This window comes from Chaetodon auriga, chromosome 4, assembly GCF_051107435.1.
Source record: "Chaetodon auriga isolate fChaAug3 chromosome 4, fChaAug3.hap1, whole genome shotgun sequence".
Lineage (NCBI taxonomy): Eukaryota > Metazoa > Chordata > Actinopteri > Chaetodontiformes > Chaetodontidae > Chaetodon > Chaetodon auriga.
The window spans coordinates 10926471-10952309 of NC_135077.1; the positions used below are offsets into that span (position 1 = coordinate 10926471).

The 25839-nt window shown below is 41.7% G+C and overlaps 1 protein-coding gene across 1 annotated transcript; it reads left to right on the plus strand.

The window, feature by feature from the left end:
- The first annotated feature begins 505 nt into the window (after window positions 1–505).
- Window positions 506–20664, plus strand: ugt8 (UDP glycosyltransferase 8). The gene is made up of 6 exons (XM_076728581.1): window positions 506–659; window positions 5939–6771; window positions 11031–11173; window positions 15819–15895; window positions 16893–17112; window positions 17348–20664. The coding sequence occupies exons 2-6, from the start codon at window positions 5941–5943 to the stop codon at window positions 17727–17729; spliced, it is 1653 nt and encodes a 550-aa protein (XP_076584696.1). The 5' UTR covers window positions 506–659; window positions 5939–5940; the 3' UTR covers window positions 17730–20664.
- The last annotated feature ends 5175 nt before the right edge of the window (window positions 20665–25839 follow it).

A 25839-nucleotide genomic window follows, 5' to 3' on the forward strand; every position in this document is an offset into this window, starting at 1 on the left:
TACACAGTGCCCCAACTTTATTGGGCACAGGGTTGTATTAGAGAGTATGGAATCTCAATATGTAGCCTACAACTACCAAGTCACCAATTACTGTGTATGTTGTATTTTAAAACCTAATATATCAAAATTAGATATAAGATATAGATATAAATTTAGATATAAGTTCAAGCTTTCCTTTCCTTCAGAGACAATATCTTTCCTCTGACATCTTCCTGTAATGAATCACTGTTCATGATTCAAGAAATACAGTGGCAACTTCCTCCTTGATCAGTTCATCCTTCGATCAATACCCTCATCCCCACGGTTTACAGTATCAACACAGTTGGACTCACCTGTAATAGAGGCAAAGCACCTGCATGTACAGATACTCCACCCTAATTGTGTTTTACACAACCACTCTCACTCACCCCCTCCGGTGTGCCCCGCCCTTCCTCTCCATCTCACCGTAGTTAGTCCCGCCTTTCACCGCCCCTGCAAGTGGGACTGCGAGTTTAATGTTCCATCTGCGCGTCTTCTTTACCCGGGGACCCATTTTGCCACAAGTCCTCACCACTTTTTATGTGTTTTATCTCCCCGACACTTTAAAATCCGTCCAAGAACATTGGGACTACCATTGCAGTTTCACCCCCACCTCTCCTGAGCAACATTCAAGTGAGAAGGTAAGCGAATTGGCAACAGGTGCGGCGTCACCTCATCCTGGATCACTGAGCCAAACTCCACTTTTTACTCGTTTTGTCAGGCTGTCAAAGAATAGGTGAACGCTGTTAAAGTTGACAGCTGTGAACTCTGTTTGTTTTTAATGGAAGCTCAGGTGTGATGGTCGAGAGCTCCTGAGACGCAGGTGTAGCCAGGGTGCTCTGTTGCGTTCACGTCCATGGCGAAAATGTTACCATGGGAGAAGGCCACAGTTTAACTTTGAGTTTCTCTGTAAGAGCATTTTCAAAGCGTTTGTTTACAAGCCCTTTTAAATGCTAGGGGTGCTCTCTGGGTTGTCAGAATGGCTTCATTGCTCCGTGTTAGAACCTGCCTTTTCACCCCAGACGTACGCGCACAGACGGTTTCGTTGTAATTTAAGTTCCAGAAAAGCAAACACTGTCATAAAACTTAACCAACTCACTATTGTGGCATCGCAGCTGTGGGGGAAGTGAAAATTCCATTTCGAACCCCAAATCTCCAGTGGGACATCACGTATGACCTGAAATCTTAGGGGGAATTACGCGTCAAACCCGCGTGACCTTAAAGCAGTGTTTCTCTTTTGCGTTTTTTGTTTTCCAATGAGCATACCTGCATCAGGGCACCTGTTCGGCCAGCCCTCTTTATCTTTACCCAAAGCATTTTGCACTCGGTCCTTATGCCAGTCGTTTTAGAACAGAACAGAACAGAACAGAACAGAACCACTGTAGCCAGACATCCACACAAGCAATCCGACCAACAGACCACCATCCCCCGCATTATGACTATAATAAAAACTTGTAATTTGCAGCACAGTCCTCTCTCATGAATCAATAACAGGGCTGTAGGCAGAGGAAAAAACCTATTCACATGCCAGCCTTTACAGTGGGAGAAGATGTCGGACATTAGGAAGCCAGCCCCAAACAGGTGCTTTGACATCGTCTAGCCAACTCTGATAACCCTGTAGGTATCATAGATTGTCATGGGTAGATAGTCTTTATTTCATAATAAATGTAATCTCAAGAGGTATTACTATGGGCTGAATATGTGGTGCAAGGACATTTTAAAGTATATGTTTATGCCTTTTTTTAACCACTACATTCTTTTTTTCCACTCCTCATGTTCACTGGTGCTTCTTTATTTGCAGTACATTATGTTAATGAGATTCTGTTGACGGTTACTTGAAACCTTACTGCTTTGTCTCAGTCCCCTGCAAGGTTATTATAGTTAACTAAAACAAAATTAAAACCTGAGACAAGATGTGGGAAAAAAAACATTTGAGTTCAGTGAAATAGAAACTAGGCTATAGAAAGGGAAAAAAAAACCTCACCTTTAGTTTTAGTCAAATTTGTCAACACACCGAGCATCAGGAGGCTAGGGAGTGTTTCCCCAGTGAACTACCCCCCATATTTTATTAAACCCCCCAAAAATAAAAAGGCAAATCCACTTTAGAAACTAATTGCAACTGAAAACAAGATATAAAAGCAAAATACGAATAAAGACAAAAGATCCAAAACTTTAATGACTCTGACCTCCTGCCTTATTCATTTCTTGTAAAACAGAAATTAACTCTTGGAAAGACCAAGCTGGTCTGACCTGTTCTTGGCTGTTGATGGTTGCTCTGTGTCTGTGGTAATATGAGATTATGAAAGTGATAAGAAATAGTACCAAGAGTCGGCAGTGACATCATCTAAAAAGGTGACGTGAGGAAGAAGAAGAGCTGATAGGTGGAGCTAAATGGGGTTGAATGGGATACTGAATGTCTGTCTGGGCTGTAGTTGCATCAAAATCAGCAGTGGACTGCCTAAGTTAATGTGGGTTTAGTCACTGAATGTCCAATCAGACATTTTGCAATTATATTTTCACAGCCTTTATGTATGAGGAGGATATTTACTAGTTTATCTATATCCAATGTCCACTTTCTTTCAAATGCTGGCAAAGCTTATACATATAAGGATATGCAGAGAGACCGTTTTCACCAAAAATTCAAGGGCTCTGGACCTTAGCTTAACTTATCTACGAAGTTCTCGGCTCTACCTTTCATCTTCGATGCACAAGGACAATTTTTTACAGATATTGCATCATTATCTTAACCTTCTGCTGACTTTGAGCTAATGAGATATATTTTGTTGACACTGAAATGCTGCAGTCAGACCAATTTATGTGTCGGTATCCAAGAACTCGTTATCAGAGACTTGTGATATGTTAAGAAATGCCATGCTACAGTTAATGATTTCATGACACTGAACAGCTTTTTATAGGTGACAAATCTGTCTCCATGCTGTCATTCCCAGAAAGACCTGACCGGAAGTGAACTGTGCGTCTCAGTGGTTATGTGTCCATTTGCTCTGTATACTGTAGAGCATATTCTAGGCAGTCTTGACCTTCAAGAGACCTCATTCGGATTCTTTTGCAGCAAACAAAGATACGATTAGTTAATCAGTCTCCTTTTGAAAGATATAAGGCAAGATAAAGAGCTTGGACTGAGTGTGTTTGACTTAATATCAGTTCTTGGGAGTCACATTTCTGCTCTCAGCAGGGTGCACTGAGCTAATGAACCCCCACTGTGGAGGCAGCAAGGCTGCTCCTCCTGCTGTGCTGAATCAAGGAAATCTTCGTTGAGATTATGGTATTAGAGAGGTATAATTACTGTACAATTACCATCTTGTGTCACTTAATGGATGAAAATTCTTTCTGTGGAAGCTGTAATTGATTTGTTTTTCAATAATACACAACCCAAAGCTGCAATACAAGCCAGTTAATTTGAGATGATCGCAGAGATATTGCGGGCTTTTCTAATTATTTACTACATTTGTTTGTTGTGGTGGTAGTTGGTTACCATTTACTGGTGTGGTTTTGTTAAAATGAGATGTGGTTGTTGGAACTGAACTGTTGATACAAAGCTAAAATGCTAATACTAAAAAAGAAAAATCAATAGCAAAATAGCATATGCTTGTATAATCATATAAAATAATCAAATTGATGTTCAGTGCAATCACTTGTGATGCATGGTTATACATTATCAGAAAGAATTCTTCATATGTGGAAAGCAAAACTTTTACTAATTTTCTTTGTTTAAATTGAATTTACTGCTAATAATAATCGTGACTTCGGACACAGTTACGGTGTCCAAATTGATCATTTTGATCAGATCATCACAGTAGGACTCACTGAATGTCAATACGCAATAGTAGTAAATTATCATATATCTGTTATTATTGCTATATTTCTGAATTATTGGGTATAACTTAAAGGTCCAGCATGTAGGATTTAGTGGCATCTCACAGTGAAGTTATAGATTGCAACCAACTGAACACACCGCACCTCACCCTCCCCTACGGCGGCTGTGAAAAAGGTGCTCTCGGGAGCCTGTGTTTGGCTTGTCCATTCTGTGCCACTGTAGAAACATGGGGGTGCAACATGGTGGACTTTGTGAAAGAGGACCCACTCCCCCGTAGATATAAAGAGCTCATTCTAAGGTAACGAAAACCCAACAATTCATATTTTCGTGATTACACACTAATGAAAACATGGATATATTACATTTCCGCAAATTGTGTCTTTTTCATCTCCACTATGTCTTTACCCAGACCAGCTCGTCATTGCATCTGCTTCAATTCTCTTAATCCAGATAATTTCCTCAGCCCTACCTGTGCGCATGGTAACCAGACTCCATTGTTAGTAACTTAAGTCCTGACGGATCACAGTCCACAGTAGACAGTGGCTGGTTCCTATAGCTACTGTCAACAGTCTGGGCCGAGAAGTGTTTGTAACGAAATCCTCTGAATGCTAAACAAAATGGCTGCCACCTTGCGTCCTCTTCCCACCAGGTCCCAGCTGTTTGCGGAGAGAAACCTCATATTGTGGACAAGCAGGTGGCTGATGCACTATATGATCCTGTTCAGATGCTATCAGGAGACTTTCAGCAGAAACGATATGGGCCTTGCCATTTGATATAGATTCAGACCTAACAGTAATGTCATCAATGAAGATAAGTGCATGAGATGTATTTAAAAAATAACGGCTTATGCTGTTCAGGATTGCAGGGTGCTGTGGCCTGTCACACTTGCAACCACATCTACACCTTCAGGCAGTTTACACTTTCCGATCCCCCCTATCTTCAGGTCTTTACACTGTGATAACCATGCAAGCACAATACCATTTAAACTTGAACCTGTCCTGTTTTATTTACCTGCTTCTTGCTAACCTTCTTGCTTAGTTGCTTATTGGTCTCATCGGAAATTATGAACTGATAATCTGCATGCGATGTTGTAACGGCATATTGAATAGTTGTATGCCATCTCCAGTGCTCCGAAAGGAGAGCTTTGGAAGGAGAAGGTAAGCTATACATATTATGTAAATGGCTTAACATTTTATTAATCTGCTGCCACGTGTGATGTTGTTTTCAGCAAGTTAAAAACGTGGACCACTCATTTTGCTGCACAAGAAAGCAAGAAAAAGCCCTTCTTTTGGCTGGGGCTTACATTGCTTACTTAGCTCCAGGTCTGAAGCCCAAATCACAGTTTTGCTTTGTCCTTTATACATTTTCCTCCAAAGGCCAGCACATTCCTTATGGTGTAACAACCTGTGGAAGGAGAGCATGGGTTAGTCATTGTGGATTAGGAAGACCTGGATAAGTGATGCCTGTCCATGAAGCGGTTTCCAGTACTGATGATTAATCCAAGTGAGAGGGACAATGATTGTTAGCATATAAAGCACAGGGTATGACATGGTGGCATGACAATGGCTCTTTGTGTTGGTGAATAGAGCAGGCAAAGGCTTAGAGTGACGTTGGTGCTACCCACGCCATGTCGGTGACGGTTGTGCACAGAGCGAAGAAGGAGGAAATGGAGGAATCTAAACACGTAGAAAGAGGCAAAGGTGAATTAGTAAATCATTGACAATAAAAAAATTTAATCGCACAGATACTTTTAAGTGTTAATCTCTCAATCTTCTCAGAATGTTCGACAGCGTGGAAACTTATTTGAGGACGAGGACGGGATTGAAATGATTTCAAAAGTTGAAAGTTGATTCATGCAGTTTAAGATTTTGCCGTGTGTGTAACTGTTTAACTGTAACTTCTTGGCATCATGGGTGACTGATAAGAGGTACGCCAAAGTAAAGGTTCATACAGTAGATAAAAGTTTAAGATGACAAAGTACACACGTTAAGTAAGCCATTCTATTATGGCATTGCTTTTGACGACTGTCCTCTATTTTTATTTTGACGTTAGCCGTTAATATCTTTCATTTCTTTATCATTTCAGCCATGCTACTACCCTCATCACTGCTACTCCTCCTTGGTCTCCTCAGCTGGAGTCCCAGTGAATCATGGGCCGCTAAAGTGATCGTGGTCCCACCCATCATGTTCGAATCACATCTCTACATCTTCAAAACACTGGCCACAGCTCTGCACCAGGAAGGCCATGAGACCCACTTTCTCATTTCAAAGGGTCGTGCGGTGCCCCCGTCCCCTCACTACCACTTACAGCATTACCCAGGGATCTTTAACAACACCACAGCTGACAATTTCCTCCAGTCCAAAGTCAGCAACATCTTCTCAGGCCGCCTGACATTTCTGGAGCTGTTTGACATTCTTGACCACTACTCTCAGAACTGTGATGCTGTTGTTGGCAATGTCGAGGTAATGACCCGCCTCAGGGAGGCCAAGTTTGACCTGCTGCTCGTGGACCCTAATGAGATGTGTGGTTTTGTGCTTGCTCATATCCTGGGTGTGCAATATGCTGTGTTCAGCACAGGCCTGTGGTACCCTGCAGAAGCGGGTGCTCCAGCTCCGCTTTCATACGTACCCGAATTTAACTCATTGCTGACAGACCACATGTCTCTGGTCCAGAGGATCACCAACACGGCAGTTTACCTTGTGCAGCGCTTTGGAGTCCATTATATTGCATTACCCAAGTATGACCGGATTATGAAGAAACATGGAGTGAAGCCTCAAGTAGCCATGGCTGACTTGGTGCAGGGTAGCCGGCTATGGATGCTATGCACCGATATGGCTCTGGAGTTCCCCAGGCCCACCCTGCCACATGTGGTGTACATAGGAGGCATCCTTACCAAGCCTCCCAGTCCACTGCCACAGGTCAGTACTGACACACCCAGACAGCTGGCATGCACATGATCAGGTGGTTTTGTAGTTTTGTGGTCTCATACACAACAAGGATAATGCTGTGTAGCGTAGGAGGTCCCTTTCACAGCATATGTCATTTCCTGTCACGTTGTCGATCTATATTCTCTGCGAAAGCAGAGAGAAACTTTATCAGATTGAAATAGCTGCAATGTCTGTTTTTGGATAATCCAGCAAATTAAATACCTACATCAAGATTCTTCCTCATTTAGTCATAAATCAGTGAAATGATATGAAACATCACCCACAATGGTCCATTACACCTAGAGATGTTAAAGGGATAGTCATCGCAGTATGGGAAAATGTATGATGGCTGAAAAATTTGTATCTCTCACAGTATTTAGTATAATTTTAAGAGTGCTGGAACAGGAAATGAGGGCTCTGTGCTGTTGGTGACAAAAACACTGCAGTACAATGGCTAATTCATGGCACCAGAGTCTGACCATGACATTAGGAAAGCTGTACTGTTGCACAGAAGTTTATCCTTTTGTATTGCATATAAGCAAAGGCCGAGCAAATGTTTTGCTCGCACACGTGAATGTTTTGGACTCTTCCTTGGTTGAGTTACTGTTAATAGAGCTGTCACTTTGCTCACCTTGGTTGCAACATGTATTGAATGACAAGTATGTAGCACATTGTCAGGTCACATACATAAAATACACACACTTCTATTCATTGACAGCCTGTCTCTCTGGTTTCTTTCCTCTGTGGATTATCTCCCTTCTCCTGACAGAGATTTAGTATTTTTTTTTTTTTTTGTATCTACCCTTGCTTGTACCCATTGTCTCTGCTATCACTTGGTATCCCTTATTATCAGATGCTGCTACAAAGCCATCCTTTATAGAGGTTGCTGGGGTGAGGATGGGTTTGGGTTGAATGGACATGGTAGATTTTGAGCAGAGAGGGAGGGCAGTCATGGAGAGCAGAGGCGGGTGGTGACGGGGGTTAGTCCAGCGTTTGGACGCCGAGAGCGCGGGCCGTCGGCATCTACTGCGGGGGGTTTTGCAATGCCGCTCCAGCCAATAGGGAGCATTGTGCCGTGTTGTGTGGAGGGAGTTATAATGGAATTGGAGGGAGAACGAGGCCATTGTTCCGGGCAGAGCTCTGGGGACACTGAGACTCTTTTATGGGGTCACTGAGGCGGCGTTGTGGGGACAGTAGAGCCCAGTGTGCCCCTGAGGTTGCTCTGTGCCAGGGCAGGTCTTAGCTGCCGCAGCTGGACCGTTAGCCTCCCTCCCTCTGCTTGTCCTCCACTTCTATCACTCCAACATGGCTGCTCCCTGATCCCTCCTCACAGTCCGTACATCTTTACTTTTCATTCTCAAATATACATCATCTGCCAAGTGAAAAGCATTTTTTGATCAGCTGGCAGCAAGCTGCATTACTACCAAACAGTCCCACTTTGTGTGTACAAGAATACAGTTAACTCCTTTAGTAAATGGGTCTCCTGCCTCCAGGAAGAAGACCCTGGAGGAGGAGGATACCACTGTCGTCATTTTTCCAAAGGAATGTCGTGCCTCTTGTTTTCACTGCCTCAGAGTAGCTGTCAGGCCTCCTTCTTGTCTTTTGATTTAACCATAGTGGTGACATTCTACATCTTTTTTTTCATAGACCGAAGCCACAGTGTACCAATGAATATGGACAGTGTTTAGGATGGGTGGCAGATGTAAAATTCATCATTTCATTAGCTGCTTAATTTGGTCTTTGTCGTCTAATTAGATATAGCTGCAGTTTTCTTCCCTGACCCTTTAACTTTGCTCAGGAAATTATGTCATAGAAGGAAATGGGATAATCTGCATTTAGAGATCATACAGAGATGTTATCATATTTACCAGTTTCAGACTTGCAAATACTCTTCATGTCAACATCAAGTAGTAATTACGACTGTGAGCTCGGCTGTAGTGTCTGACTTTGATCTAAATAACAGAAGTGATTTTATATTATACTGAAGTGCTCATGAGTTCATACCTCCATGTGGATGTCGTTTCTGGAGCGATGTGCTGATGAGTTTTCTTTCAGCATCATAATAAGAAATTCTTCATTATCACCTCCATTGTGTTGAGTTGTTAGCAGAAACTACAGATATCTCAAAACTTGGTACATTAAGCTGAAACGTGTTCACATAAGTTTGTTCTGATTTAGGTGAACTTAAACAATGTGTGTTAGTGAATGTATAGATTAGATGAGAAGATGAGATGCCTTGTAGAGTGATTTGTGTTGCTCTGATGGCTGGCTGCTCTATTGATTTTGTATAGTTTTATGGTGCTTTGTAATTTATTGTATATCAGCAGTACTGTGAGTTAGTTTCCCCACAGACACAATAAAGTACCTGAATTTGTATGTTTTCCAGTTTTGTATTCATTGATTTATCAAGGTAATGCATACACAGGGTATGCCAGGGCTCTGTAGAGATTAAAATAGGGATCTCTTGAGGAAAAGCACTACTTGCCAACTGTATGTTTAGTGGTATATTTTGAAGTAAATTGGCAGCAATTGAGAAAAGATAACAATTCATGTCACATTTACTGAGGAAGAAAGAAGTCAAACTAGGAAATTCGAGTACCTCACAGACACAGTGTGGTAAGATAAGGCCATCTAGACGAATGCTTACGATTGAGAAACAGAGAAGATGAATAATAAGAATTCCCATTACAGGTCCATTAAAATTAGGGACTCTGTGGACTATCAACAGTATTACTTCAAAGGTGGTTATGTTTTCTGTCCAGTTTGCTGGTTTGTTACAGACTACAGACAAACTAATGGCCTGATTTTCATTAATCTTGGTGGAAACGTATAGCATGGGTGAATGAAGAACCCAATTAATGTTGATCTGAATCATGCAGCGGATAAATTAATTATTTTTCACATTAACATTGAAAGACAGGGCATTTGCCCTTGCAGAATAAATGCCGTACATCTTAAAATCCAATAGATGGTAATAGTGTTCAATAGTGACAAAACACGGCCAATTGTACAAATACGATGAGTGCGTATCACAGTCCACTTAACGGGGACCAGTAATTCTCTGGGGTAGCGGACACACGTAGTTGTTCAAACTTCCCACAGAAAGCAGTTGTTATGGAGCACTCGAGGACAGGGAACAGGTACAGTTGTACCAACCTATGGTTCAAAGTAAAGTGTGGCTATTGAAATGTAAATACACACATATGCAAATAATTATAGTCTTACATCCAAATGTGAATTGGCTGCAATGAACTCCACCAGACCTGCTGAGGAAGAAAGGTTTGAACTTTACGCTTGACGAGAACAAGCTGTAATATTGACCGTGAAATTTGCGCTTTTAGATTAAGAAGAGTGGACTGGTGGCCTTGGTGGAGGTCCACGCTGTCCGAGTGCCCTTCTAGTTCATTATTGTCATAATATGCAGTGATGATGTATAATGCAACACCAGGCACCACACTGCAAAATCCATGCTCAGCACATCCGTACTGGCAGTTCTGACTCATTAACTTGTAAACTGTATATTTAACGGCTTCATGCATTAGGCACTCTGTATCTTGCTTGATAAACTTCTGTAGGCTTTTTATACATTACAAATTTCCTTTTCATTTAAGTTGTGCGCAAGGAAATATTTTTTACAGCCTGTACCAGCTGCAATATGATATCTATATCACACTTGTTAAGAAGTTAATCCTCTGGGAGTCTCTCATCCCCCTGCCGCTTTTCAAATGACAACATTGTTAAAATGTTTTGCTTTTGTATACTCAGACATTGTGTTATTCTGCTCAGAATATTTTGACAAACTCGATCACGTTGATCTGTAAATGTGCAAACCATTCATTCATCATTCACAAAGGATTGGTGTGAAGCACACCTCACTTGAATGATTGCTAGACATGAATCCTGTCTGGCTATGAGACAACACTACAATGTCAAAGTTCATGTTAATAGTCTGTTTTATATTTATCTCACTCAAATGCATTAATTATAAAGTAGATGTTAAATGCTTTTAACACATTTTATCTCCAATATTGGTCATTTGAATACATGTAAAACACACAAATGAATCTACAATGAAAAGAAGGGACCGATAAGGTGAAGTAAAGTGAATTTAAAAGTTGAAAATATATCTCCAACAAAACACGTAGCATAGTCGTGTTGCACTGTATTATTTCTTTTCTTTTTCATGGGCAAAGCAGCTGTACAAAATGTGTATTTTTAGCTCTCACCTTCAGTTTCTCATATTTCAACAGGATTTTGAGGCATGGGTGAATGACACAGCAGAGCATGGCTTTGTGGTGGTGTCGTTTGGAGCTGGGGTCAAGTACCTTTCCCAGGATATTGCTCACAAACTGGCGGGAGCCCTTGCCAGACTGCCTCAGCGTGTCGTCTGGAGGTAAGGTATCTGTTAAGGCTGCACTGAATGTCTTTTTTTTTTTTTTTTTTTTAACATTCAGAGCTTCTATTGAGGTTTTTAAATGAAGCTTCGAATGTCATTCATCACACTTAATGACATCATCATCACCCTAAAAATAAAAATGAAAAATGAGAAAATCCCCAATTTGAATAAAGTGATTCATCGGATTAAATGAATTATGAATAGAACTGGTCCGATTTGTCACATAAATACATGTAGGCAGCAGGCTAATCCAATCAAAGCATAAAATAATGATGAAAGAATAATCGCACCCTTGGGCTTATTGTTGCTAGACTGGCTCGTTAATACAGGTGTGTGCCTCCCTTTGGTGCAGTAAACCGGAGTGCAAGCAGTTTTTTGATTGCAGTGAAAATGTTGCTTTTGAAAAGCTAAACGGCAACAAATATGGACTGAACCAGAATAATTTGTTCGATTAAAAACGTGAATTTTGGAAATGATTACATCTATCTTTAAATACAGGGTTTAAAAAGAATGAAGAGAAAAAATAAAACAAAAAGAAAAGCTGTGCAAAAAAGCTCTACAAATGCAGACGTTTAAGTGTTCAGGGTTCAGTCCTACACAGAGTTATCAAGTTTTGTTTGTGCTTGTCCATTAAAATCGATAGATGTGACTAAAATGTAATCTCTCCCAGAGCAATGACCCATTGACTATGAAAACGAGAGGAAAAAACATCCTGGGAGACCCAGTTTCACAGTGCTTTAAAATTCCATTCATGAACCTGTTAATCCATAACTTTTATCTCTAACCAAGTTCATTGGCTGCATTCTCTTTCATCGTGTTTGAGTTTTATCTGGTGTTTTATCTGGTGCATGGCAAAGTAATAATTAATCAGACATCCAAATGTGTGAGGATGCATAATCCTTACCAGACAATGCAACATGTTGATCAACTGTCGGTCTATGTATTATGGTATGTCCCAAGCAGCGCACAAGGCTGCAGGAACAATGCCTTGGTCCTTGTAATATGTGCACATGGCAGTGGTCCCCAAAGCTGGCTTTTCTATAGATAGGTGGTGCAGCTGGGTTAATGTTTGAGCCTGTGCTTGAGTGCAGAGGTTGGTGGCTGGTGCATAAGGTCTTCACTTCACAAACAAACACACTGCGCAATTTACTATAATGTCATACCTGACAGAATGACAGTGTAACCTCTCATTAGGTGTGTCTGTGCCGGATAATTACAGTTTTAAAATGATATGTTGTTTTTATTTTTACTTTGGTCATAGATGTCTATTTCAGTTTAGCTGTGGTCCATTTTCATGTTTTTTTTTCTTTTTGTTTCTTTTTTTAATTTCATCTCAGTTTTTGTTCTAGGTTTTAGCATTACTGTAAACACTGTGGTTATACATTCAAAATGTGTGGAGAGTTTTGTTTTTGTTTTTTTTTCCATTTTTATTTCCATCTCAGTTCGTACATTGTAACCTTTCACAATTACAGTGACATCATTTTCTGTCATTGCATTTCCTTCTTGAACTGTGTGTGACATGCAGAGGTGCCTTTTAGCAACTTAAAGGTGTTTAACAAGGACTTTAGCTAAAACTCTTCTCTGGAGCATATGTTAATTGGTGAAGTAATTTACTAACATTATATTTCTAGACACCACACATAACAAACAATAAACAAATAACTAACAGCAAGTGCATGGGTGAAGTTCTTAGTTAGCCATCAATAGACAAACCACCGCTGTGAGTTTAGAAAGATCACTCAGATGGAGCATATGAGGTCAGAGCAAGGAGACAGAAAATAGAAACCAGAGTTATTATGTGTTCAGGTTGGCCATGCGTCCAGCTGTACATACATACAGTCCCATTCTGGTGAGTGATGTCTTGGGAACAACTTGAAGAAATTTCATCAGATATGCCACAATTATTCAACTCAAGGCTGAACTGATTAGATTTTGGTGGTCAACACATTTTTGGCCATAACTCAAGAATTCATATGCTAATTATAGCGAAACTGTAAACAGATGTCTCATCGGATAACAAGATGAAGTGATAGCATTTTCTATTTAATAGGTCAAAGGTCAACTTGACTGTGACATCATAATGTTCTGTAAAAAAACACTTTTCTGGCCATTATTCAACACCATAACTCAGGAACAGAAGGGGAGATTGTGACCATGATAGTTTCCATTTCACCAAAATACACTGAATACCTTTTATGAGTATGGACAGACACGGATGTAAATGCAACTTGGCTGGTTGGTGGAGGCATACAACCATGAGGTGGAAAAATATGTACTAAATTAGTCTAGGGTAATGTGAAGTCAACATGAATTATAACAAGGCAGTCAACAAGGCAGTGAGTTTGTTTCTCTAACAGTAACTGGAGTATGAATCTACCATCGGAAAGATGGTATTTCCATGTGTTAAGTAAATGCTCATACCGACATTTTAGCCCTCTGTTGATTCCTTCAATAACACAGGAGTGGTTTAAGTGTGTGATAGCTTATCTTCTGTATACTGTATATTCTCTTTCCGTATTGTATTGCATGGAAAGAGAATATGCATTACGTAGTCCATAAAGCTGAGGGAAAATCAGATAAGGGGTGCAGCGCCCTTAGCAGCCGACTGTGGCATGTTGGGAGCAGAGTTCAACATCAGGACACTAAATGACTGGATCAAAATTGCGATGAATTTTAGTGAGATCGAACAGCTGCACTTTATGAGCAGTGTCCGCTCATAAAGCTTTGCAGGGCTGTGAGCAAAAGGCACAGGTGTGTCGTAATTTTGGACACTGGATTTGTCTTGGCACGCAACATGTGTTAGCAATACTGCATAAGTTGTCATTTCAGTGTGACATTTTAGTGCATAAGATGACAAAGGCAAACAAAACGCGCTCCTCTGTTCTCAAGTGCTGACCTTTAATGGTGAGATATCGAGGTCTACAGGTGAAGTGAGACGCTGATATGAAATTAGTGGCGATAGACAGGAGCCCAAGACTTTGGATATGACATTGAACGGTTATCTGGTGTTCAGTGGCCCTCCCAAACTAAAACGATGGAAAAGAAAGAGGGCTGATGAGAGGGACAGGGACCAAGCCAAATGAATCGTGTCATTGATAATTGGCCACATGAATGTAGGCTTTGATTGGCAGGACAGTCAATTGGTGCTTTGTTGAGGGCAGAAAGAGAGATGAAAGAGTTTGAGTTAGGGAGGGAAGGAGACGGAGATGGACGGATGGGGGTCGTAATGTAGAATGCATATGTATTGTGTGCTGCATTTGTTGGAAAATGCTTCCGCACACACAACCACAGACACCCACGCAATACTGCGCACATTCACCACCAGCCCGAAGAGGACAAAGGGTTGAAACCTAAATGTCTGTGAGTGAACAAGCGAAGGCCTTCTGCTTTTTGCATTTTATTTAGGGGAAGAAGAAATCAACATTGAATTCCCCTTTGTTCACTCTTTGAATGATAGAAATGTTTAACTCAACTGGTTCATTGAAGCTTCTGTATATTCAGTCTCTCTTGTACACACTATGTGTACATCTCCTGCCCTCACTTTGCAGGTATGGGTGCACAGCTGTGTTTAGCAAGCACAAGACTAAAAATAAAAGAGTAAATATCTTCACAGTTAGCCCAGCAGTTACTTAAAATGGTGCAGTAGCCTCAGACAGGCAGTATAATGGTTAGCTTGTTTGCAGTAAACTGATTGCAGAAAGGCTAAATTAAAGGAATACTTTGACATTTTGGGAAATACACCGATTCACACTTTCTGTAGTAACTTCCTGGAGTCTCGTGGCGGCCATGAGTTTGCCAGGCAACCATAAGAGACTCCTGGAAGATACTGAGCCCGGTCAAGAAATAGTCCTGCACATAACCACCTCTTCTTCTTCTATGTTATCTCTTTATTTATTGAATATTTTTATCAAAATCGAGCATTTTGTTTTTCAATAGCCTCCATATCATGCAGGTTAACCTGCTGTCTGTTCACTGGTCACATTGGAAATTCCTTCATCATTCCTGTCTTCACCTTTTCCATCAGGCTCTGTGCCATTTTGTCCTTTGTCTGACCTCAAGTTGAATTAAGTAAAAGTGAAATCGTGATTTTTTTTTTTTCCCACTTAAGTGCACAGCACTCTAAAGGTGCTCGCACAAACTGTTGACACTGTGCACGCCGTGCATGTTCTCCACCTTTGTCTCAAATAAAATCTAGGGAAACCCGAGATAAAACTCCAGAAGGGTATTCAAGGGGTAGATAAGATGTCTGTTAACATTGGTCACACATCAGACAAGCTGCTGTGGAACTGATGCCCTCAGTGGTTGCTAGCAGCAGCACAATGTTCAGCTGAAACCAAACTGCTCAAAAAGAGAATCGAATCAATGCAATTCATCTTGTGGTTCAGCTTTTCTGTATGTAGCATAAAAGAGCATCAATTGTAAGTCCAAGTGGTATGTGCACACTGGTCTCCCACAATCAGAGGTGTTGACACATAGAAATGAATATGAAATGCATTGTGACCGGCCGCCCAGTAAAGTGATATCAGGGATTTTCTTTGTGTCCACACACTGTGATAACACCACAATCTGAAAAGAGGTGAGATGAAGTCTGGTATCTCAGTAATGTTGTTCCATTTCCTTCCTTCATTATTTCCTTCTGTAGATTCTCTGGAGTCCCACCAAGTAACCTCGGCAACAACACCAAGCTTGTTGACTGGATGCCTCAGAATGACTTATTAGGTGAGTACATTGAGAGGACACCACGTATGTGTACATCACCTTCTAGTTCTCTTGTCAACAGAATGAGGTATAGGCCTACATGCACTTTGGAAGGAGTACCCTTCCCACTAATGTGGATTAATAATTAAATGTAATGCCATTAGATGAAATGTAGCATTAGGCACATTAACAGTATTTATAGGGCAGAGAGCTCAAAGTACAATAGTTGGTGCATCACAGGGCAATGTCAAGTAATATGGCCATGTGGTGGCAAGAGACACACATACTGACAAAATAAACTTTGGCAAAAAGTCTGAAGTTTATCAAGTGTTATTGCAGCCAAAGTGGAGCACATAATTTTTATTATGCCAAGTTTATTTTGAGCGTAGCAAACAAAACGGTGGTTCGGCTACGTCACATTGTGCTTCAGCTGTTGGCACATCCAGTTTGGGTACGCTACTGTTCAATTTAATTAATACAGCATCACCGTCTCCTTCAAAATGTAATGACAATTAGCCACAATGATCTACAGAATTTGTGTGCTTGCTTTGTTTTTGTCTTGTCCTCCAGCGATCTGTATCTATTAAGAGGAAAGAAACTGTGTCTTACTTAAGTCTGTGCATTTCTGTGAGCATTTGTGTTGTTCTATGCAGATAAGTGCATAAGACTGACTCAGAAGAAAATTAAAATTTCCTGTGTTTTAGTTGAACCACACCTTTTTTAAAATGATTAAAATGTGTGTGGAGAAATGTCTCCCTTCATAAAAACCCTGACTGAGGTTTTTTATTAATTATACTGTTGAAGTGATACACACAAAGATGTAAACTGTAAATAGGCCCCCCTCCACCTGCATGCAACAGTGAGATGCTGAGTGTGCAGCAGTTTGTCGGATCGACTGCATACATTGCAAATAATCTAGAAAAAACAACCCAGCAGAAGGAATGCCCTGTCAAGAAAAAACTAATGAACATAACATCTAACGTGCAAAATAACATCCCTTATCCCTCCTGTTATCTAGGCCACGCCAACACAAGGGCCTTCCTGAGCCACGGTGGCCTGAACAGCATCTATGAGGCCATGTACCACGGGGTGCCGGTGGTCGGCGTGCCCCTGTTTGGAGACCATTATGACACCATGACTCGCGTGGCCGCCAAAGGTATGGGTATCATGCTACACTGGAAGTACATGAGCGAGGAAGACCTCTACACAGCCCTGACCAGCGTCATCACAGACACCAGGTTAGATTTCCAATGCATGGCCACACACAAATGCTTTGTATATTAGTGTTATTGTGTCTCAGTGCCATCTGGTGACCATATGTGGAATGACCACTCTGTGTCTTGAACAATATTCATCTTTACCTCTCTTACATCCATGGATTTACTCTCATATGTCTCTCACAAGCTGCCCGTAAAGACTTGTTTCCTTGTGTCTGTACGTCCCTGCGTCCAACCTCTGTCTCGCTCTTCCCAGGTACCGCCAGAAGGCACGTCTTCTCTCAAACATTCACAAAGACCAGCCAGGCCACCCTGTGACCAGGGCCGTCTACTGGATCAGCTACATCCTCCGTCACCACGGTGCCAACCACCTGCGGTCTGCTGTATACGAGGTGTCCCCCTACCAGTACTTCCTGCTGGATGTGATTTTCACTGTCGGGGCTGCTCTGGCTCTGGCCTTCTTTGCCCTGCAACGGTTGGTCCGATTGCTTAGGGGGAAGGTCGGGGACCAGAGCAGAGGAAGCGGCGCCACCAGGGATGATGGCAACATGGCCAATGGACATTGCCATAGCGAGAGCATGGCCAACGGGAAACACAAACGCAATGGCTCCTTGAAAAACGAGAAGAAGATGAATTAATGTTTTGAATGGCCAAGAGGGACAAGGAAGAAGATTCCTTAAGGACTCAGCTCTAGGATTGGTTTTGTAAAAGCTTTGAGAGAAAGCTGTTCTTAGGTTGAGAGGCAACTTTTTTTCAGAGTGAGCAAGAAGCTGTAGGAGGATACACAGTGCATCGTGTTGGGGCCAGAGCAAGGCATCGGGTGCTCAAAATGTGTGTGTGTGTGCGTGAGTGTGCGAGTGTGCGTGTGTGTGTGTGTGTAAGTGTATGTGTGCACTGAGGCGAATTTAACAAAGAAAACTCTAACAACAACTGCAGCTACAGCAATACAACACCAATTTGGAAAGTCATTGAGGATGAAACGCAGGAAAGACACATTGGAGGACATTGTTTGTTCATGTGTGTCTTCTCTCCTGCATGTTTGCCTTCCTGCCTTCCTTGCTTCCGGTGGAAGGATGATGAAGAGGGGAAAATCCTGAGCGCCAACCCTTCATCCTCCAAACAAAAGAAGAAAAACAAACCGATAACTCTTGAAATATTTAGGATTTAGTGTTTTTAACTGCAATCTCTGCTTCAACAACTGTCTGTCAAACTGTAAATAGAGGACAAATCTATTTATTACTGTACAGATGCATTTTAATGATGAAGCTTTTGAACCATAATCTTATTTTAATTTATTTCATTTATCAGTGTTGTGATGGCATGAAGGTAGATGTGCACTCCCTCCTCTAAGCTAACACTGGATGCTTCATATTAATGGGGGAAAAAAAAAAAAAAAAACGGACAGCAGCATTCATTGTAAGTCTGCACAGGCCTGTGGTTTTTGCATTATCCACAGTATTCACGGGGGTCTTTTTTTCAAACTAATGATTCCATTTTTCCCTTTTCACATGATTGTGCCAACCTGCGACTGCACTTAACCGTGCAGCGTTCCAGTTGCCTGTCAGTTTGTACTGGTAGAGAATAACTCAGCTGTGTTTGGCTTATCAGTGTGAAGAGGGTGATCATGGTACCATCAAAAGATATGATAATGACAGCTACCAAGGATACTGTGGATACACAGAGCTCAGCCAGTCAGCGCATTACCGATCTATGATTTCTTGCTTCATTAGTCCCATATCTTAATTCTGCATCCGTCATATATTTAGTAATTAGCAAGTATTCATCGCTTAAATGCCATTTTTAGCGCTACACTTTGTATATCATTCCTCTCTGATTCATTTGTCGGATAATTTCTAACATATGTTGCAAACTCTGTTTTGAAATGACACCGTTCAGGTAGGATTTCCAGAATCCATTCAGCGCTTCTCTTCTGCAAGTTCGATTTAGATGTTGAGGTGCGTGCATTAACTTTGAGTGTGAGTGATTCACAATCTGTATGTGGCCTTTTATAATTAAGATATGTGTGTGTGCAGTATGCTCGGATACATGTGTGTATGTGCTTGGTATTTCAATGCTTGCGTGTTTTAGATCACGGTGCAGCTTTAGAGTGAGTGTGTGGATGGAAAAAAGGTAGATAAGGTATGTTTTAGCCCACTGAGACAACAACTATTGGCTTTTTTTCCGCTATCCTGTGAACCCATCATCACACTGAGTGAATACCCATGTGAAGGATTCTTTATGTTCTTTTCTTTCAATGAGACTGACTTTCAGCTTTTCTCGCATCTTCTGTGTCCGTCCACTCCACATTAGTTCACTGTTGTTTCTTGACCGTCATGTCTGTTCATTCTTAATGAAGATGGAGGAAGGGTGACGGGGTGACTTGGTTCCGACAACAAAGGTGAACCCCACGACTTCTACAATGAATAATCATGTGTCAAAGTGACACTGATCCCCACAGTGAAATTCTCTTTTCTTGAAGTCTTGTCAAGGAGATCAAAGTACAGGGCGAGCTGGAAGAGTATCTTTGGAGTTTGTAGGGATTCGGTATCTTGCTGATGGACATTTCAGAAGGGCATGTGCTCGTGGACATGGGACATAAAAATCTCATGAACACGAGACTTCCAGTTAGAAGGTTTGTCAAACCACCAGCTCGCACACACACACACACTGTATTTTCCTCCGTTGTCCCAGCAGCAAAGTCCAGACATCTACTTTTTAAAGTCGTGAATTGGCGTTCTTGCAAGAGATTGTTTACCAACTTACCAAAGCCTCACACATGGACAATACAGCAATGTCAATTTTAAAGGAAACAAAAGAAATGCCATCACCTAACCTGTCACAGTTGTTGAGGACTTAACATCCAACCTACATGCACACAGTCTGTTCGCAACTCCTTTGTGATAATGAGAGAAGTTACATGATCTTCCTTTCTCTGTGAGCAACAAGCACACTTGCACAGCCCGACCCCACCCCATTATACTTGAATCATCATCATCATCCTCATCATCATCATCATCATCATCATCATCATCATCTGTAACATTTTCAGCTGTTGGGGGTGATGGGTGGGCCTGCAGGCGCTACACAAGCTATGAACAGGGTCTGGAGAGGAAAAATATTTGTGATGGATCCTTTTTAAATGATCATTTCAGTATTAATGTTCTAGCCCACGCTGTTATATGCCCATCCTTTACCGCCTCTCACGTTTCTGTGCTAACTGCAGTCTGACACGTCCCTGTTCTTGTGACACTTGTATGTCATCAGCTTGAAGACTTTTCTTTGTTCTGTCGTCGGTTGTGCTTGTTCCATTTGTCCACCTCGTTGTCTTCCTCTTGACTTCCTTGTGTATTCTATTGTCTTTGTATTCTTGTCTTTTTTTTCGTCCTCCCCTCTAAATTGTAGATGTCTCCGCTTACTTGCTTTTTTTTTTAAAAAAAAAAATCATTTTACTTTGATTTTAAAATGACATGAAGTCCTCAAATTTCCTGTCATGTGTGTCCATGTTGTAAATAGAACAATGTAAACAAAATACTAATGCTGAATAAAAATGACATATTTTGTTTGCAGAGATGATTGAAACTTTTTCCTCAAATTGGATTGTCTTTATTTTTGGAATAACAAATTTAGAGAGTCACAGAGAAAAAGCCTAATCACTCAACTACTTTGCTTCTCTTACTTGAGAATCAGTTGTTGCGTGTTATCAGTACCACTACACAACAATATCGAACAGACAAGCTCATACAGTCCACGTTTTTGAAACCGACCAAGGCTGAGGTTGATGCTGCCGGTCTCAGTTTGGTAGGCGATGTATAGACTTTCTGATGGGAATTGTTACCTATGAGGTTTTGTAGGTATCAGATGGTAGAATCATCTAAAGTAGCCAACTGCACACACGCATGCACACAAGCAGGGTGGATAGATAGGGTGATCTAATGCTGTATGCTCATACTGAGTGAGGCTGGGGTAACAAAACACCCAGCCTGGTACCCTGCCTCGTTCACTGCCCTGTTAATTATTCACACCGCCTGCAGGGGCCTTGCAGACCTCTCTCTCTCTCTCTCTCTCTCTCTCTCTCTCTCTCTCTCTCTCTCTCTCTCTCTCTCTCACAAACACACACACACACACGCACACACTCACAGTCAAAAGCATCTGCAGGTATGTTTAATTTACGTTCTTGAAGTTGTTTTCTTTTGTTGTCGCTGTTGCCAAATCAGGCACTGTACTGTTAACTGAGACAGGAAGCGGGGGAGAAATGGAGGGCAGGCTGCTGCTGATGAGGAATCTGATATCACAGAAAGCACAGTGGGCATCATTCATGACGTCCTCCATTCATTCTCAGCCACCCCTCCCTCTTCAGACCTTGTAAGTGCCTATTATCTACCTTTCCTCTCCACCTCAAAGGACAATCATCAGGAGCAATTAACCACTTTGTGTAGGACTAAGTGGGTTTCCTGTATAGAGTCGTCTGTCTTTGCACAAGATCTAAGTGATGGATTTGCCAACAGTTCGCCAGAAGGGTGTGCTTGACTCTTCTGAACACTAAAATGCACAGTCTTTGTTTGAGAACAAGGCTAGAAGGTTATAGCAGGGGTTGCATGTGTGCATTGCATTGAGGATCTCCACCCTAGCTTGTGTATGGTTGTGTGTGTGTGAGTGACATGAAGCTGCATGCCAGTTTTGAAATTATTGATTTGGCTTGCATGAGCTTAAATGGATGATGGCCTTCCTCCAGTGTCAATTCATCTCTGTCACAGCACATACTGCATGTAGTACATTGATGGAGGAAGCATAAGCTCTCTCAGTAAAAGTAGCAGGTACACACTGAAAATACTCCACTACAAGTAACAGTCCTTCATATATGTACTCATTTTTCTCCTTGTCAGTATTTTACTATTATATCTTCTTTTAGATTAATATCACTGCTACATTAATGTGTATGTTGCATTTTACTACTGTCAATGTTTAAGGTTGAAGTAATTTTTAACTACTTTCCATACAGTTGGTTTGTAGTGTCGTTGTCCTTGTGAGAATCTTGTATCTCTAAAAAAAAAAATCTTTTCACAAGTTCAGAAAAACAGAATAAAAGAACACTTAAATCTTTCTCTCTTTCTTTTTTTTAAAAAAGATCTAACTCAAAATCACCAAATTTGGAGATGCATGGTTTTCACTGGACAGGAAGGGCATGAAAAACTGAAAAGTATCTGAAAAGTAACCAGAAGCTAAAGCTGTCAAATAAATTTGCAACTTGTAACTTGTTTGAGAGGACTGAAGGACTTTCCCATCACTAACGGAACCCAGAACTGAACTAAGCTGACCTTGACTGTACTGTGTATGTCATGGAAAAAGAGAGGAAGATCATTTAATGGTGAGATCATTGCACAGTGGAAAAGAGTCTTATTTTCTTCTCGAGTGAGACGGACCTGATGCATTGTCGGTTTGTCCTCACACTCTAACATTTTCACATTTGAATTGTGTTGCTGTGAAACCATGTGAAAAACATCCTTGTTCCCTTGTACAAAAATAGCTCAGATCCTAACGCGTATTCTGGGATTTGGCTGGTCTTATTACAGTGCTACACTGTGTGCAGCATGTACTTTGCTCTTAAAGCTAAAAATATTTGCTTTTCTTCTGAAAGCATTGAGTTTGTAAGATAGCGCTGCACATTGCCTCGTCACCCTCAAGATAAGGACCATGGGAACAGGCATACAGCCTTTGTGCATGTAATGTGAGGGCTCATCATCATCAAAAAGGCCTGTGAAAAACTCTGCAGACGGCCTCTTCATTGGTCCTCTTTGGCTCTTTGTCTTTCATCGACTTTCTTTGCCCTTTTTTAGTCTAGCGAGAGGAAGAAAGTAGGATCGGTTGTGAGTTTCATCTTGTGAAAGGTTAAGATCAATATCACCGAGGGCAGCTTCTGCTTGATGAACTGATCAGTGTAACTAGTAGCATCAGATGAGTGTATGTGTGTGAGTGCACAGAGGGAAGAGAAAGTGAGGTGGAAATTAAGCTGCAGGTTACTCTTACGTCCAGTAGAGGGTAGTAGTATTCCATAATCAACTCCTCTGGTCATCTCATGCTTCTCTCTTTTTCTTGTTGTCTCTCCTTCCCATTCTTCTCTCTACACCCCTGCTTCCACCAACAGCTGATGAACCTGTTGACTGAAGGTGAAGAAGCTCTGATTCAAAGATCTTACAATATCTTGTGTGTGGCCTGTAGTTTCTTGCGTGGAGGTGGGCTGCTGTTGTCATTCTGGCCCAGTACATATCCTGCTGGAACTCTACTAAATCTATTAAATCTCCCTGAATCACAATCTCTGGTCTCAAACTCTGCTCAACAGATGTGGCCCCGGCCATCAGTGGAAGCCGTGGTTGAATTCAATTCAAACATCAGAGGCCTTCAAGTGCCGTCTGTGTGTGTGTGTGTGTGTGTGTGTGTGTGTGTGTGTGTGTGAATAAGATTTGAAATGAAAGTTAAATGATCCTTGTGGAGGAACACAGTCCCTTCAGCAGCCTCAAAGATAAGAGGAAGCCAAAAAGAGATGAATGGAGGTAATAAATAATTGCAGCAAGCAGATATAATTGGCATGTGCTGTATTTGTGCATGCAAGCATTATGTGTGCACACATGTACTTATGTGCATGTATGTGTTTTCATGCACTTGTATGTATCTGTGTGTGTGTGTGTGTGTGTGTGTGTGTGTGTGTGTGTGTGTGTGTGTCAGTCAGGGTGTCTGGGATAGATGGAGCCCTGTCACTGTGTCACCATGGAGATAAGAGAAGCCTGACAGCAAGGGAGAGAGAATGACAGCTTTCATATCAATCATACTGACTTATAACTGCATGTGTGTGAGAGTGTGTGTAAGTTAAGGGGTTAGGAAAGGGCATTACACTGGGATCGAAAATAAATGAATGTCATGTGGTTTGTATGTCAACAGCTGCTGTCGGTCTGGCCTCACCTCTCGCGGTAATCTCTAAACTCCAGTGACCACACGTAAACTCACACACACACACACAGACGATGCACTGACACACCAACAGACAGATGCCAGTGTATGTCACCCATCTCTAAGTGCCTGGACAACACCCAGAAGGAGAGAGTTGGCCAAATGTTGTCCTGGCACAAAAATCTACATCTTTCAGCTTCTCTGTGATCGAATTCTCTCTGTCTAATTTACTCTCAGCTCAACTCTATATTTACTCAGAATCCCCCCCCACCCCCCACCCAATTTCTTCCCACTTCACATCCCATCCTCTCTCTCGCTACATATTCACTTTCGTTCCCAGCCGCCAAACATCACCCAACCCAGAGCTTCAGTGAATCCGTAAGCTGATGCAGCGTATCTGTGAGGAATTGGGAATTCAATTGGAGAAAATCAGGCTTTTGAGTTTTCAGCCAGATATTTAATTATGGGAGTGAATTATAGCTGTGTCACTGCAGGGACACAGTGGAGAGGTAATGTGACTAAGTAAACAATAAATAAGCACTAAATAAACATAAAGTCAATGCCATGCTTGATTAGAAACATAACACCCGCTGCTGCCCTTGCTAAACCTCCCATGCTTACTTGCTTTAGCCAACAAAATCCAAATACCTTCCACTCTGTGCATGTGCCTTTGTGTGTTCATACCTGGAAACATATCACTAATATTATCTGAATCCCTTGCCCTGCAGCGAATCTCAGACAGTAGCTGAGAGAGAGGCCAGTGGCGAGATGGAAAGATAGAGAATGGGGGGACTTGGAAGATATGAAGATAGAAATCTAACCTCCACTGTGATTAGGTACTGACCTCATAGGCCTGCTGTCTGCACTGATAAAGAAACAGGAAGACAACCCCCCCACCACACACACGCACACACCCACCCACACCCCCCCATCCCCCCTCTGTGCCCTATCCCTTATTTTGAACTCAGTAAATCATTTGATCTTATCAGATGTTCATTCATTTCATTTCTCTCTTGTCTCCTTCGCTCTGGGTTTTCTTGCTTTTCATATTTCTGTTTGTTCGCCCAAAAGCTACGGGAAGAGATAATCTTGCTATGATCTGTTCTCAGCATCTATTGTTCATGCGGCCTCCTTCTTTTCCTTTGTTCCACTGAAAATGTTTTCTTTAAGTTAAAAAATAAGTTCAGACAAGGTAAACTCGCCGGATCTGGAGTTGGCCTCAGCTCCACGAGTCTGATACATTTTTGCTTGCTTTGAATACAAAACGCTTGCTGATGTCATTTTGCTGATTCACCTCTTGAGACACAGCATGAAAAAAAAATCAATCGGTATTCTAAGAGCACGGTGTCTCTGAGAGGAGACAACAGTGGACACCTATCTGCATTAAGTGATAAGTGCTAACTTTCAGGCAGTGAAAAGATACTGACACCAAATTTCATGAGCGGTGCTCTTTCGTGCTGCCGTGTTCCTGAAGGCCTCATCTGATGTCAAATAACTGCGTTACCAAACTTGTCAGAGATCAGATATCCTTACTGTCAAAGATAACTCATTTTAAAGTCTGGGTTAAAGCAGGGGTTAACACGGTTATCTTCTCTCATACTGTATATCTGTTGCACCTACGCATTCGAGCATGCACGCGCATGTGCAGACAGACGCTCGCACACACCTCCATTGAGCCAGTCAGCGAGCTCTCCATCATTGCCGGCGGTAGCCCAGTGCTCTTTGGTTGGTTGCAGGTTGATGGATGAGTCTCCCTTGAGCAGCTCTGTTAAAGCACCTCTCTATCAGGCTGCAGCCGCATGGGCC